Here is a 16,205-nt window from a genome sequence, read left to right on the forward strand (position 1 = left end):
GTAAGTAATAATCCTTCCTACCATTATTCCTACCAAAGTGGACCACCTCACACTTGCCAACATTAAATTCCATTTGCCATTTCCTGGCCCATTCGCCCAGCCTATCTAGATCCTTCTGTAGACTCTCCACACCCTCCGCACAATTTGCCGTTCCACCAATCTTGGTGTCATCAGCAAATTTCAACACCCTACACTCGGTTCCCGCCTCCAGATCATCTATATAAATGGTAAATAGCTGAGGCCCCAGCACCGACCCCTGGGGCACTCCACTAGTCACCATCCGCCAATCCGAATAGCACCCATTGACCCCCACTCTCTGCGTCCTATTTGACAACCAATCCTCTATCCACTCTAACACCCTACCCCCAACTCCATGTCCCCTGACCTTCTGCAATAACCTCTTGTGAGGTACCTTGTCAAACGCCTTCTGAAAATCAAGAAAGACCACATCCACTGGCTCTCCTCTATCCACCGCCCTAGACACATCCTCATAGAACTCCAGTAAATTTGTCAGACACGACTTCCCTTTAACAAAACCGTGCTGCGTCTGCTCTATCAAGCAATTCCTCTCAAGATGCCTCGCTATTTCCTCCTTGATGACGGATTCTAACATTTTACCCACAACAGACGTTAAACTAACCGGCCTATAATTCCCTGCCTTTTGCCTGGCACCCTTCTTAAACAACGGCGTAACATTAGCCGCTTTCCAATCTTCCGGCACTTCCCCGGAATCCAGCGATGTCTGGAAAATAACCACCAAGGCATCCACTATCACCTCCGCCATTTCTTTCAGAACCCTCGGGTGCATTCCATCCGGTCCTGGTGACTTGTCCACAATCAGCCCCTCCAGTCTGTTGAGCATGGGAGTAAGGATGTCTTGCTGCAGTTTTACAGGCCTTGGAGAGGCCACACCTTGAGTATTGTCTGCTGTCTTGGTCTCCTAGTCTGAGGAAGGACATTCTTGCTATTGAGAATCCAGCGAAGGTTCACTAGACTGATTCCTGTAATGGCAGGATTAACATACGAAGAGAGACTGGATTGGCTGGACTTGTACTCACTGGAATTTAGAAGAATGAGAGGGGATCTCATAGAAACATATAAAATCCTAATGGGACTGGACAATTCAGATTTGGGAAGAGTGTTCCTGATGTTGGGGAAGTGCAGAACAATGGGTCACAGTCTAAGAAAAAGGGGTAAGCTATTTAGGACTGAGATGAGGAAGAACTTCTTCACTCAGTTGTGAACCTGTGGAATTCTCTACCATAGAAAGCAGTTGGGGCTGTTCATTAGATACCAAGAGGGGGCTGGAACCTGAAAGATCCCTCCCCCCCCCCCCCCCCCCCCCCCAGAGGGGGCTGGACATGGCCCTTGTGGCTAAAGGAATCAAGAGATCTGAAGAGAAAACAGGAGTGGGATACTGAAAGTGCATGATCAACCATGATCATACTGAATGGTGGTATAGGCTTGAAGAGCTGGATAGCATCCTCTTGCACCTATTTTCTATGTTTCTATGTAACCTGAGGGTCGCCACACTTCAAATGAGAGGCAAGATTAAGAGTGAAGAGCCTTCATGGATAACCTCAGGCAGTGTGGGAATTAAACCTGTGCTACTGGTGTTACACCATAACATGAACCAGCTGTCCAGCCAACTGAGCTAATCGATCCCCTGCTATTCTGGACAATTTATCATATTTAGTGCCTTTAGGTTTCTAAAAGTAGGAATCCTATTACTATCAATCTTTTCCTTTGTATTGCCAGCGTGATCAATTTACACAATCCAATCATGCATTCCTTAATCATACTTTTTGGTATTTTTTTTAACAGCTGCAATATCCTTTCTATAGTCTGGTCACCAGTAGAGTGCACAATTTTCCAAATACACCAATAAGAACATAAGAACATAAGAAATAGGAGCAGGGGCAGGAGCAGGCCATCTAGCCCTTCGAGCCTGCCCCGCCATTCAATAAGATCATGGCTGATCTGAAGTGGATCAGTTCCACTTTCCCGCTTTCTCCCCATAACCCTTAATCCCCTTGCCTACCAAAAACCTATCTACCCGTGTCTTAAATATATTTAGCGAGGTAGCCTCCACCACATCAATGGGCAGAGAATTCCAGAGATTCACCACCCTTTGAGTGAAGAAGTTCCTCCTCAACTCCGTTCTAAACTGTGCCCCCCTTATCTTGAGGTTGTGCCCTTGAGTCCTGCTGTCCTTTCTGAGCGGGAAGAATCTCTCTACCTCCACCCTATCCATCCCCTTCATTAACTTATACGTCTCTATAAGATCCCCCCTCATCCTTCTAAACTCCAACGAGTACAAACCCAGTCTATTCAGCCTGTCTTCATAGTCCAACCCCCTCATCTCCGGTATCAGCCTAGTGAACCTCCTCTGCACTCCCTCCAAGGCCAATATACCCTTGTGCAAGTGCGGCGACCAAAACTGCACACAGTACTCCAGCTGCAGCCTCACCAGTGCCCTGTGCCGTTGCAGCAAGACCTCCCTGCTTTTATATTCAATCCCCCTCGCTATGAAGGCCAGCATCCCATTTGCATTCCTGATCACATGCTGCACCTGCAGGCTGGGTTTTTGTGACTCATGCACAAGGACCCCCAGGTCCCTCTGCACCATAGCATGCTGCAGCTTTTTGCCTTTTAAATAGTAATCCCTCCTACTATTATTCCTGCCAAAGTGGATAACCTCACACTTGCCAACATTGTACCCCATCTGCCACGTCCTCGCCCACTCGCTAAGCCTATCTCGATCCCTCTGCAGACTTTCCACACCCTCCGCACAAATTGCTTTTCCACTTACCTTCGTGTCATCAGCAAATTTCGACACCCTACCCTCAGCCCCCTCCTCCAGATCATCTATATAAATGGTAAATAGTTGAGGCCCCAGCACCGATTCCTGGGGCACTCCACTAGTCACCAACCGCCAATCAGAATAATTTACAAACTGGCAACATTAGGGCTTTTAAAATTGAATCCCCACTTCCTATTGAAGCAATATTGGCTGTGAAGCATATAGAGTGCAAAATATTGCTGTTGCCCTATATTACCATTTATATAACAGTGTGAATACTGTGTGTTAAGTGTCAGAAGATAAACAAATGAAAAAAATGTCAGATCAAAGCCAAATGTGGAATCAGGAAAAATACTCACATCTTACCTGACTCATTTAAGATTTTTAAAAACTCAGTAGTATCCATACAGCAGTATTCATAACAAACAGCAGTCAAATGTAAAAGTTCACTACTTAGTGATGCATTTCAATTCATGACTGAAAACTGCGTGATTGGCCTCCACCATGATTACTATACATTTAGTTCACATTATAAAAAAAAACCTCGTCTGATCTTTTTCCTATGCGCTATATTAGTTTATTTGTGTGCTTGGCCCAAAGGTAGGTCTTTGTCAGTAGTGATTTACCATTGCCTTTCACCAGTTTATTTCAATTCTTTTGCATAATTCTCTCTCTTCAGAGGTTTGATTAAAAATTGTTTGGAACTTTCAGATAATAAAAAATCCTCAAGCATTCGCCTAATTGATATTTAACATCACTGTGATTTTCCTGTCAGTTCAACATAATATTTTAAATGCACTTACCAAATTCATAACAGCATTGATTTCGTTGTAGCTGTCCAGGGCTTCCACTAATATTTTATTCAAAGATTGCCAGTTCTTCACAGGTAAATACTTCGGTTCTCCAATCCCAGATGAAAAATGGCAATAAATATTGGGTTTTTCAAAAAGGCTGGTTTCTTCCATTTCCTGCCCATACAAAAATAAAGTAATGGTTTTCACAGAAACACAGAATTGTTATGGTGCAGAAAGAGGCCATTTGGCCCATTGTGTCTACACATTAATTTGAATAAAATAGTATAATAGATTGAAATTGGGTAATAAAACATATCAGTCTCCAGCATCTAAGATTAGATGCTACAATTTTTTCACACATCAAAGAGAAACTACCTTCGAACACAGGAAGATTTTTGAAGTTTCTAGTCAGATAATTTAACAATTACTCGTTAAAATTGAAGCAGCTTCCCTTAACCCAATTTCAAAATGAGGAAAAGTGACTTGAAGGCCTGGGAAAGATAGTGTGAATATTGCAAATTTACATGTGGATTGTGCATGATTTTCCAACCATTCTAACTTGAATGACTGATAAGTTGAAGTTCAATACCAGGGAAGACAGAATCAGTAATTACCAAGCATATTCTTTAGTCTTATGGCCTAGTTTACATTTTTTAAGGGAATATGATGGACACTTTCATGATCTACAGCACTGAGGTCATAATAAAAGGACAACTGTTAAGTCCAGAAATGTTATCTCAGATATGAGGTGCACATAGACTCAAATTTTGTTTTGCATAACATCCACGTGGCTCAAGAAAGCTAACTATTGCTGCAAAGGCAAAAGTTTAAGACATTTCTGACACATTATCAATTTGTATCTTTTCTGAGTGTTCTTTCAAGAAAAGAATGTGATGTTGTAATGGCATGTATAAGACAACATTAAATGACCACAATAAATGCTATCCTAAAAGAAAAACTGCTTCATACTACATATTGTCAGTCATAAACTGACAGAAAAGTTTATACCACTAATATTGAATATCACATTCATATTATGAAATCTGTAATCCTACTAGCCAGCATATGTTTCTGTAAGCACATGGCATGGTGGCTCAATGGTTAGCACTGCTGCCTCACAACGCCAGGGACCCGGTTCAATTCCCGGCTTGGGTCATTGTCTGTGTGGAGTCTGCATGCTCTTCCGTGTCTGCGTGGGTTTCCACTGAGTGTTCCGGTTTCTTCCCAAATTCCGAAAGATGTGCTGGTTAGATGCATTGACCATGCTAAATTCTCCCTCAGTGTTCCCAAACAGATGCTGGAGTGTGGCGACTAGGGAATTTTCACAGTAACTTCATTGAAGTGTGAATGTAAGCTTACTCGTGATGAATAAATAAATAAACTTTAAAACGTAAACGTAAAGAAGCAATCGGTACAAAATTCGCATAAAAATGAAAATCGAAACTAAACTGCTAAAGCAACATTTATAAACTGAATCTTTGAATTACATTAAACCTCAGCATTTGATAGGATGTTACTTCCACAGCATTGGTGACTTACCCTGTAATTCTAAAGGGCAATTTACACCTATATTTTCCTGCCAATTCTGTATAACACAAGCCCCGTCATAAATGGGGTGTTAGTTCATTAACATTTAAGAACCACAACAATTGTTCACAATGGGAATAACGCACTTCGAAATTAGGGTGGAAGCATGGAGGTAGTTAGGAATTAAACATTCAGCATTTATAAAGCCAACCATGGAAAATATTGCTGACTCAAGGCAGTAAACAAATAGAGTACTGGGCAAATTTGCCAATCAGCTATTGGTAATTGATGTCTCATGTGATTTTTTTTATTTTTATTCATTCATGGGATCTGGACATTGCTGGCTGGGCATTTATTGCTCATCCCTAATTACTCTTGTACTGACTAGCCATTTAAGAGCCAACCACATTGCTGTGGGTCTGGAGATCATGTAGGCCAAAGAGGTAAAGACAGCAGATTTCTTTCCCTAAATGACATTATTGAACCAGTTGGGTTTTTACAACAATTTTGATTTTATTTGATTTATTATTGTCACATGTACTGGTATACAGTGAAAAGTATTATTTCTTGCTATACAGACAAAACATACCGTTCATAGAGTACATAAGGGAGGGTGCAGAATGTAATGTTACAGTCATAGCTAGAGTACAGAGAAAGATCAACTTAATATAAGGTAAGTCCATTCAAAAATCTGATGGCAGCAGGAAAGAAACTGTTCTTCAGCTGGTTGGAAGTGATTTCAGACTTTTGTGTCTTTTTCCCGACAGAAGAAGGTGGAAGTGAGTATGTCCGGGGTGCGTGGGGTCCTCGATTATGCTGGTTGCTTTTCTGAGGCAACGGGAAGTATAGGCCATGTCAATGGATGGGAGGCTGGCTTGCGTGATGGACTGCGCTACATTCATTACCCTTTGTAGTTTTTTGTGGTCTTGGTCAGAGCAGGAGCCATGCCAAGCTGTGGTACATCAGGAAAGGATGCTTTCTGTGATGACATGGTGAATTCCCATGGCCTCCTGAGAAAGTAGAGGCATTGGTTGGCTTTCTTAACTATAGAGTCATCATGGAGGGACCAGGACATATAAAAAGTTGAAGCTCTCGACCATTTCCACTTCATCCCAGTTGATGTAAACAGCAGCATGTCCTCCACTATGCTTACTGAAGTCGATGACTATCTCTTTCATTTTACTGACACTGAGGGATTGATTATTGTTGTCAAAACCAATTCACCAGATTCTCTATCTCTTGCCTGTACTCATTTCCTCCCATCATAGTTAGGGATCCAACCCAGTATGGTGGTGTCATTAGCAAACTTGAAAACCAAGTTGGAGCAGAATTTGGCCACACAGTCATAAGTGTATAAAGAGTATCATAAGGAGTATCATAAGGGGCTGAGGACAAAGCCTTGTGGGTCCAATGGAGGATGTGTTGTCCTCTATCCTTACTGATTGTGGTCTGTGGGTTAGGAAAGCCAGGACTATGTTTGACCTGGAAGGGAATTTAGAGGTGATGGTGTTCTCAAGAATCTGCTTCCCTTCTAGATTTGGAAGGTACTGTTGAAGACGCCTTGATGAATCGCTGTGAGGCATCTTGTACGTGGTACACACTGTTCATATTGTACGCTGGTGGTGGAGGAAATTAATACTTAAGATGTTGAGTGGGGCGAGATTAAGCAGGCTGTTTTTAACTGGATTGTATCAAGCTTTTTGAATGTTGCTGAAGCTGCAATCAGCAAGATGGGTGGAGAGTATTCTATCATACTCCTGAATTGTGACTTTTAAATGGTGGATAGATATTGGGGAGGCAGGAGTTGAATAACTCCCTGTAGAATTCCAAGCCTCTGACCTGCTCTTGTGGCCTCAATATTCATATGACTGTCCAATTCTGGTCAATAGTATTCCTCAGGATGTTGATAGTAGGGAATTCATTGATGGTAAAGCCATTGAATGGGGAGGTATTGGGAGACCCAGTCTCATAAGAACATAAGAACTAGGAGCAGGAGCAGGCCATCTGGCCATCGAGCCTGCTCTGCCATTCAGTAAGATCATGGCTGATCTTTTTGTAGACTTAGCTCCACATATCTGCCCACCCACCATAACTCTTAATTCCTTTACTGTTTAAAAATTTATCTATCCTTGCCTTAAAAACATTCAGTGAGGTAGGCTCAACAGGGAATTCCACAGATTCACAACCATTTGTGTGAAGAAGTTCCTCAACTCAATCTGCTTCCCCTTCTTTTGAGGCTATGCCCCCAGTTCTAGTTTCATCCGCCAGTAGAAACAACATCCCTGCTTCTACCTTATCTATTCCCTTCATAATCTTATATGTTTCTATAAGAACTCCCCTCATTCTTCTGAATTCCAATTAGTCGGAATCTACTCAGTTTCTCCTCATAAGTCAACCCTCTCAACTCTGGAATCAACCTAGTGAATCTCCTCTGCACCGCCTCTAGTGCCAGTATATCCTTTCTCAAGTAAGGAGACCAAAACTGTACACAGTACTCCAGGTGTGGCCTCACCAGCACTTTATATAGCTGCAACATAATCTCGCTGGTTTGAAACTCCATCCCTCTAGCAATGAAGGATAAAATTCCGTTTGCCTTCTTAGTTATCTCCTGCATCTGCAAACCAACTCCTTGAGATTCCTGCACAAGGACACCCTGGTCCCTCTGCCCAGCAGGATGCTGCAATTTTTTACTATTTAAATAACAGTCCATTTTGCTGTTATTCGTACCATAATGGATGACCTCACATTTACTAACATTGTACTCCATCTGTCAAACCCTCGCCCACTCACTTAGATTATCTATATCCCTTTGCAGATTTTCAGCGTGCTCGGCACACTTTGCTCTGCCAATCACCTTAGAGTCATCTGCGAATTTTGACACACTACACTTGGTCCCCAATTCCAAATCATCTATGTAAATCGTAAACAATTGCAGTTCCAACACAGATTCCTGACGCACACCACTAATCACTGTTCGTCAACCAGAAAAACACCCATTTACCCCCACTCTTTGCTTTCTGTTACTTAACCAATCCTCTATCCACGCTAATACATTATCCGTAACACTTTATCTTATGTAGCAGTCTTTGGTGCGGTGCCCTGTCAAATGCTTTCTGGAAATCCAGATACACCACACCCACAGGTTCTCCATTGTCTACTGCACATGTAATGTTCTCAAAGAATTCCACGAAATTAGTCAAACATGACCTGTCCTTCATGAACCCATACTGTGTCTTACCATTAGGACAATTTATATCCAGATGTCTCGCTATTTCTTCCTTAATGATAGATTCAAGCATTTTCTCTACTACAGAAGTTAAGCTAACCGGCCTATAGTTAACTGCCTTTTGTCTATCTCCTTTTTTAAACAGTGGCATCACATTTGCTGTTTACCAATCTGCAGGAAGCACTCCAAAGTTCAGCGAATTTTGATAAATTACCAGTAGTGCATTTGTTATTTCTCCCGCCATCTCTTTTAGTACCCTGGGATACATTCCATCAGGACCAGGAGACTTGTCTACCTTTAACCCCCATTAACTTGCCCAACACTACCTTTTTCATGATAATGATAGTTTCTACGTTCTCAGCCGCCATAGCCTTCTTGTCATCAATTTTTGGCATGTTACTTGTGTCTGTCACTATGAAGGCCGACACGAAATACCTATTCAATGCCTCAGCCATTTTCTCATTTCAAGTTATTACATCCCCCTTCTCATCTTCTAAAGGACCAATGTTTACTTTCACTACACTTTCTCATTTTATACATTTGTAGAAACTTTTGCTAATGGCTCGAATCCCACTAAATTCAGTAAAAATTAGAAGTTAAATAATGACCATAAAACAATTGCCGTAAATACGCATCTGGTTCATTAATGTCCCGGTCTGGTCTACATGTGACTCCAGACCCACAGCAATATACTTGACTCCTAAATGGCTTAGCAGGCTATTTAGTTCAAGGGCAATTAGGGATGTGCAATAAATGCTGGCTTTGCCAGAGATGCTCACAAAATACTTTTTCAAAATATCAGAGGCGGTGTTTAGATTCACTGGGTGGAATTTAATGCTCCCACCAACAGCAAAACTTGTGGCAAGTGGGGCTTAGCATTTGAAGTGATGGCAAAAATAATTTTCCTACCTGCAAGAAAATAAGACTCTGACAGGGTGGCATAGTGGTTAGCACTGCTGCCTCACAGCGCCAGGTTCAATTCTGGCCTCAAGTTACTGTCTTTGTGGAGTTTGTACATTCTCCCCATGTCTGCATGGGTTTCCTCCAGGTGTTCTAGTTTTCTCCCACAGTCTGAAGAATGTATGAGTTAAGTTGATTGGGCATGCTATATTGTCAGGGGATTACCAGGGTAAATATATGGGGTTACAGGAATAGGGCCTGAGTGGAATTGTGGTCAGTGCAGACTCAATGGCTTCCTTCTGCACTGTAGGGATTCAGTGATTCCAGGAGGAGTCATCCAAATGCTATCAGATCTGCTGAAATTTTCCAGCATTTTCGGTTTTTGTCTCAGTTCCAACATCTGCAGTAGAATCATAGAATCATAGAACCCTACAGTGCAGAAAGAGGCCCTTCGGCCCATCGAGTCTGCACAGACCACAATCCCACCCAGGCCCTACCCCCATATCCCTACATATTATACTCACTAATCCCTCTGACCTACACATCCCTGGACACTAAGGGGCAATTTCTTAGCATGGCCAATCAACCCAACCCACACATTTTGGACTGTGGGAGGAAACCAGAGTACCCTGAGGAAACCCACGCAGACACGAAGAGAATATGCAAACTCCACACAGACAGTGACCCGAGCCAGGAATTGAACCCAGAACCCTGGAGCTGTGAAGCAGCAGTGCTAACCATTGTGCTACCATGCCGCCCACAAATTTGCAATTTGTAATTGCTTTTATCTTGGAATTTTGTTCTCCTGACTTTCTTGGCAGGCTGAAGATTTTCCCGCATATATCCATGTCTGAAACCACATTTGCGTCCCTTTACATCTCAGAAATGCTCATTAAAAGTGCAACGCAGCAGAATCAGGTTCTTTCATCAAATGGAAACACCCCAGATAATAACTATGTTCTGTTTCATGACAGTGGCCTGTACCTGATGACCTTGATGTGGAGATGCCGGCGTTGGACTGGTGTAAATCCTGGTGACCTTCGCAGAGGTGACCGAAGAGAAAAGAGTTGAATTGGACTCTTTCAGAAGGCCATTGCCCTCATCTCGACGTGTATGCCCAAGCCATCAGGAGGTACGTCAACGTTAGATTCATCAGCCACACTCACAAGACAGCACCCAACGTCACCCAAGCACAACGCAACTCCATCCGTGCTCTCAAAACAAACCACAACATTGTCATCAAACTAGCAAAGAAGGGGCCACTGTCATACTGAACAGAACGATTACTGCAAAGTGTACCGACAACTGAACAACAAGGAACACTACAGACAGTTACCCGCAGATCCAACCAAAGAACACACCCGAAAATTCAACAGACTGATTAAGGCCTTTGATCTGGATCTTCAGAGCATTCTGAGTGCTCTCATCCCACATACTTCCCATGTTGGAGATGTCTATTGCCTCCCGAAGATACACAAGGCCAACACATCTGGCCATCCCATTGCATCAGGCAATGGGACCCTGTGTGAGAAACTCCCCAGCTACGTTGAGGGCATCCTGAAACCAATGGTACAAAGAACCCCCAGTTTCCGTCGCGACACTATGGACTTTCTACAGAAATTCAACACATATGGAGCAGTTGAACCAGGAACTCTCCTCTGCACAATAGATGCCTCGGTACTCTACACCAGCATCGCCTACAATGGCAGCATCACTGCAACTGCCTCAGTATTCAAAGCCAACAAATGCCAATCTCCAGATGCAATTCTACAACTCATCTGCTTCATCCTGGACCACAACGTTTTCACCTTCAACAACCAGTTTTTCACTTAGACACACAGCCATGGGGACCAAATTCACTCCTCAATATGCCAATATCTTCATGCACAGGTTTGACAAGACCTCTTCACTGCACAGGACCTTCAACCGACGCTATACACTAGATACATTGATAACGTTTTCTTCCTTTGTCTCATGGCGAACAATCAGTGAAACAATTATATGATGACACCAACAAGTTCCATCCCACCTTCAGACTGACAATGAACTACCCTCTGGAATCGGTTGCATCCTCAAACACAAGTGTCTCCATCAAGGACAGTCACTTCAGCACTTCACTATACCGCAAGCCCACGGATAACCTCACGATGCTCCACTTCTCCAGCTTCCATCCTAAACACATTCAAGAAGCCATCCCATACAGACAAGCCCTCCGTATACACAGGATCTGCTCAGATGAGGAGGATCACAACAGACAGCTACAAATGCTGAAAGATGCCCTCATAAGAACAGGATATGGAGCTCAACTCATTGATCAATATTTCCAATGCGCCACAGCGAAAAACCGCACCGACCTCTTCAGAAGATAAACATGGGACATGGCAGACAGAGTACTCTTTGTTGTCCAGTACTCCCCCGGAGCAGAGAAGCTATGATATCTTCTCCAGAGCCTTCAACATGTCATCGATGAAGACGAACATCTCGCCAGGGCCATCCCCATACCCACACTTCTTGCCTTCAAACAACTGCACAACCTCAAACAGACCATTGTCCGCAACAAACTACCCAGCATTCAGGGGAACAGTGACCACGACACCACACAGCCCTGCCACAGCAACCTCTGCAAAGTGTGCCGGATCATCAACACGAATGCTATCACCTCACGTGAGAACACCATCTACCAGGTACACAGTACATACTCTTGTGACTCGGCCAATGTTGTCTACCTGATACACCGCAGGAAGAATGTCCCGAGGCATGATATATTGGGGAGACCATGCAGACACTACGACAACTGATCAATGGACACTGCTCAACAATCACCTCTTCCTGTCGGGAAACACTTCAGGAGTCACAGTCATTCAGCCTTTGATCTTCAGGTAAGTGTTCTCCAAGGCGGCCTTCATGGCACACGACAATGCAGAATCGCTGAGCAGAAATTGATAGCCATGTTCCGCACACATGAGGATGGTCTCAACCGGGATCTTGGGTTCATGTCACGCTATCTGTAATCCCCATGACTTGCCCTGGCTTGCAAAAATTTACTGATTGTCCTGGTTGGAGACAATACACACTCTATAACCTGTGCTTAACTCTCCCTCCACTCACATTATCTGTACCTTTAAGATTTGATTACTTGTAAAGATTCACATTCCAATCATTATCTTGTAAATTGAGTTTGTATCTATATATATCCTGTTTGTGAACACAACTCCTCACTCTCCTGGAGGAGGAGCAACATTCTGAAAGCTTGTGCTACCAAATAAACCTGTTGGACTTTAACCTGGTGTTGTGAGACTTCTTACCTCAGTCCAATGCCGACAGCACAACATAATGACTTTCCCTTCACCAGTGACACTTCTTTTGCCTATCTTTAACAGCAATACCATGAGATTTCAGTGCTTCTCAGAAGCTGTATCAAGATTGGTGTGATGGAGGCAGTACCAGCATGGAGGGGGAAGAGGCATGACTGGGGGGATAATGAATCTAAAACAAAAAATAGTCCTGGAGCTGAATGGGCCATTGTGGAGGGTTCTGCATGGGACACGTGTCTTGCTCCATATCCTGGGATAGTGAAGGCCTTTCCAGGCAGTAACAGTCAAGGATGAGAGATGTCTTCTGTAGTCAGTTACAGATGGTGGCCCTGGGGATTGAAGGATTTATATTGGGAAGTAAATGGCTCACAATCAGGAAAGGCATTCTGTGTAAATTAAGAGTTGGTAAGTCATAGGGGTGTATTAGATGGTGACATGGGACAGGAGATGGGTCCCTGAAAGTTATGGTGTATCTGGCCTCAAGAAAGAGAGAAATCTGATCAACAAAGGTCATCTGCATTAAATGTTTTAGATTGAGAACAGGAATATCAACATCAACGAAAATTGGCTCCGGATTGACAGGAAGAGGCACGAAGGTGATCGGAATAAAGCGAATATTGTTGTAGTGAAAATGGAGTGTAAGAGTGGAAGGTTGAAAGCCAATCGCCCACACAAAACTCAGCACCACCATGATAATCAGCAGCAAGGAATGATGCAGTTGAAAGTTTTAAAAATTGTCTGTGAAGGGTGGAGTCAATGACTGCAATTTTTGGCCAATTGCACCTGACCAAATATCAGCTCAAGCTATGCAAAACATGACTCAGCTGAAATCTGTTAACGTGTCAAATGCCAACTGAAGGAACGTGAAGCCTTAACTCATAGAGCACATCCATGCGAGAATCTGTTAAGGCTGAGGAAAACATTTGATTTGGTCTGACTGCCCACATATCCACCACAAGAGACATGTAAAGAGGAAAGGAGGGTCAGATAATTAAGGGGACATGACTCATGCACGTAAGCAACAAGCTCTAGACTAAAGTCCATATTATCATTTGGACAAGATGACAGTAGCCTGACTGAAATTAAAAGCACATGGCTGTAAAAACACTATATCAAAGCCTCTTTTTGAAAGGGCAATCATGTCAGAGGGGGATGCTCAGTCACCTGTGAATCTTAAAAATGTATTTCTGCTGCAATGGATGGGATTGGAAATCTGGAATGAGGCAGGTCTCTGTGTTTTCATGTCTTTGAAATTGAGGGAAAGCATTTCAGGGAAATTTCAGTCTTCTATTTCATTACATGGCTAAGCACCCGAGGCAGCACGTGTTGCTGTGTAATGGGATAGACACTCCACCAACATGCAATCTAAAGGAAGTAGACATGATGCGGTCCTTTCAACCATTATGATTTCAAGAGACAGAAACATTACTACAAATGTTAATGCACTCATGGCAGTACACCAGGGGATTGGCCTGTACTGCGCTGTAATATTCTGTGTCCTAACAATATACTAAGAAAGAACAGGAGTGAGGTATTAAGCTTCATTACTTGCATTCTAAATTCTAAAAAGGGATACAATTTCCATTGTAATCTATCAAAATTAAATAATAAGTTTGCATTTCTTGTAATTGTTTTCCTTCACCTGGGAAGGTTGTTTAAGTCATGTGGACAATTAATTACCTGGAAGTATTTTTTACAGATTAACTGCTGATGTTTTGGAAAGTTGTCTGTGTCATGTTCATCAACTAATTTATCTCCATAAACTCGGGAAGATTCATGTAACAGGAGACGGACCAAATCCTGAGTAGTTCTTGCACATTCTGTTGTTGCAAATAGAAAACCCTGCAATTTAAACAGTTTATTAAAGTACATGTCATCTTAGCAGCTATACATTGCTAGTTTTAAAAGTTTAAAGTAGATAAGAACATGGGGATGCAGATGTACAGGATCATTTAATTGCAGCCAGATAGGATCCATGGAGCGGTAATTGGCTCAGATCCTTCAAACTTGCTTATGAACTGGAGGTGTACATTTCCTACCTAGACCCCCAACTTGGGCCTGCTGAGAAATGTGCAGATTGCTGCTGTTAAATAACTTCAACGGTCCTTGAAAACTAACTTTGTAATATCAACTTTTTACTTTTTTCAATATGAAAATTCTAGTTTTCTAATACAATAAATAGTGCAGTGCAGGATCATTGGGGGAAAACAAAGCCATGGCTTTAATCGGGGGTGGGTTGGGGGGAGGGGTGGAGGGGTAGGGCTGGGGGTGGTGGGGACTGGGACAGGTGGGGCTTGGTCGGGAGATGTGGGGATAATCGGGGCAGTGGGAATGGTCGACAAGAGGTGGGATGGTCAATAGGATAGTTACCTAGGAATAGAACTGTTGTACTCTCTTAATTGTCCTGGATAATTATTTTGCAACAGGAACAACCCCGAAGTCTTCAATTTTAAATTAGAATATCAGAGCATTCCAGACACAGAAGTTGAAACTTCTGATTTCCCTGCAGTCCTTAGGCATATTCCTGGGTTCAACCCTCTAGAGAGCAGAAGATCTGGGCCATTATCTGGCAGATAGTACTTTGGAAAATAATGCAAATTGAGCTTTAGCAGAGGATCTAATGTCCCACCTGTTCTGTGAGAAGGTTAAATTGTTAAAAATTGAATAATTGACACCAATCTATTGCACAAGGCAGTTTCACTTCCAGTTTAATTGGATAGGCTGGGGGTTGGCTAACCCAACTTTGGAGAGGTGGATTGAGCATTATGACATGTTAATGAAGCATACTCCAGTCTTTTGGATTTAATGCCTTTGGCACAAGTATCAATCTGAAAGCTAAAATGATTGAAAAACATACAGATCTAGCAGGCAAGTACTTTTCCTCCACTGCTTGGGAGTTAGATGAAGCAGCAATACTTGTCCCAATTACCCAAGAAAACCTGCTATGATCTTTCAACTTTGGAAATCATAAATGCCTCTTCCTTACCCTTCTCTTGACCCACCAAAAGACCTCCAAAGGCCCTTGATACAGTTTCACCAACGGTTCCTAACTGCTGCCTTCTAAAGCATATTTTCTCATGTAGAACTGATCAACTGCTCCACATGGCTGGTTTATTGACAGAATATGAAGTAAAAACACTGTAATAAAGTCCTGTCATTAAACTTGGCACGACATTTGTTTCTCTGATATCTCCAGGTCACTAACCAGGGACCCTCTTGCTCCTATTTTCTTGTAAATATTGGATCAATGAGTTCAAGACACCTAACTCCACTTTCATACAGAGTGAAATGGACATTGAGGCTGTACCAAAAAATTATGCAATATTCCTATTGAAAAAAATGACATTATACAAGTATAATGTTAACTTGCCAGTATCATAGAAGTTAACAAAGATTGTCATATTTGGTCACTTCCATGGGATACCTGAGCAAAGACTCCCAATCCACAACTTCTAGAAGGTGACACAACTTGTATAAATGCTGCAAGTCGCTGTCAGTTGTATGCTTGCAATGTTGGCAACCAATGTCATCACTAAAATTGCAAAGTCCAGGCCAATAACTTTCAAAAAGGAATGTGATAAATAATTGTGGAGATAATGGGAGGACTATGGGGAAAGATCAGGGGAGTGGGATTAATTAAG

At 42.6% G+C, this 16,205-nt stretch overlaps 1 protein-coding gene across 1 annotated transcript in view; it reads right to left on the bottom strand.

The window, feature by feature from the left end:
- LOC145356565 (dynein axonemal heavy chain 17-like) overlaps positions 1–16,205 on the bottom strand; it is an 811,195-nt gene that overhangs the window by 267,476 nt on the left and 527,514 nt on the right. The window contains exons 52-53 of the mRNA XM_080209339.1: positions 14,245–14,406; positions 3,607–3,771 (exon numbers count right to left, since the gene is read on the bottom strand). Of these exons, the coding sequence (XP_080065465.1) occupies positions 3,607–3,771; positions 14,245–14,406 (327 nt within the window). The remainder of the gene's footprint in view (positions 1–3,606; positions 3,772–14,244; positions 14,407–16,205) is intronic.

Source organism: Carcharhinus amblyrhynchos, chromosome 21 (assembly GCF_965287045.1).
Source record: "Carcharhinus amblyrhynchos chromosome 21, sCarAmb.v2.hapA, whole genome shotgun sequence".
In the NCBI taxonomy this organism is placed as follows: domain Eukaryota; kingdom Metazoa; phylum Chordata; class Chondrichthyes; order Carcharhiniformes; family Carcharhinidae; genus Carcharhinus; species Carcharhinus amblyrhynchos.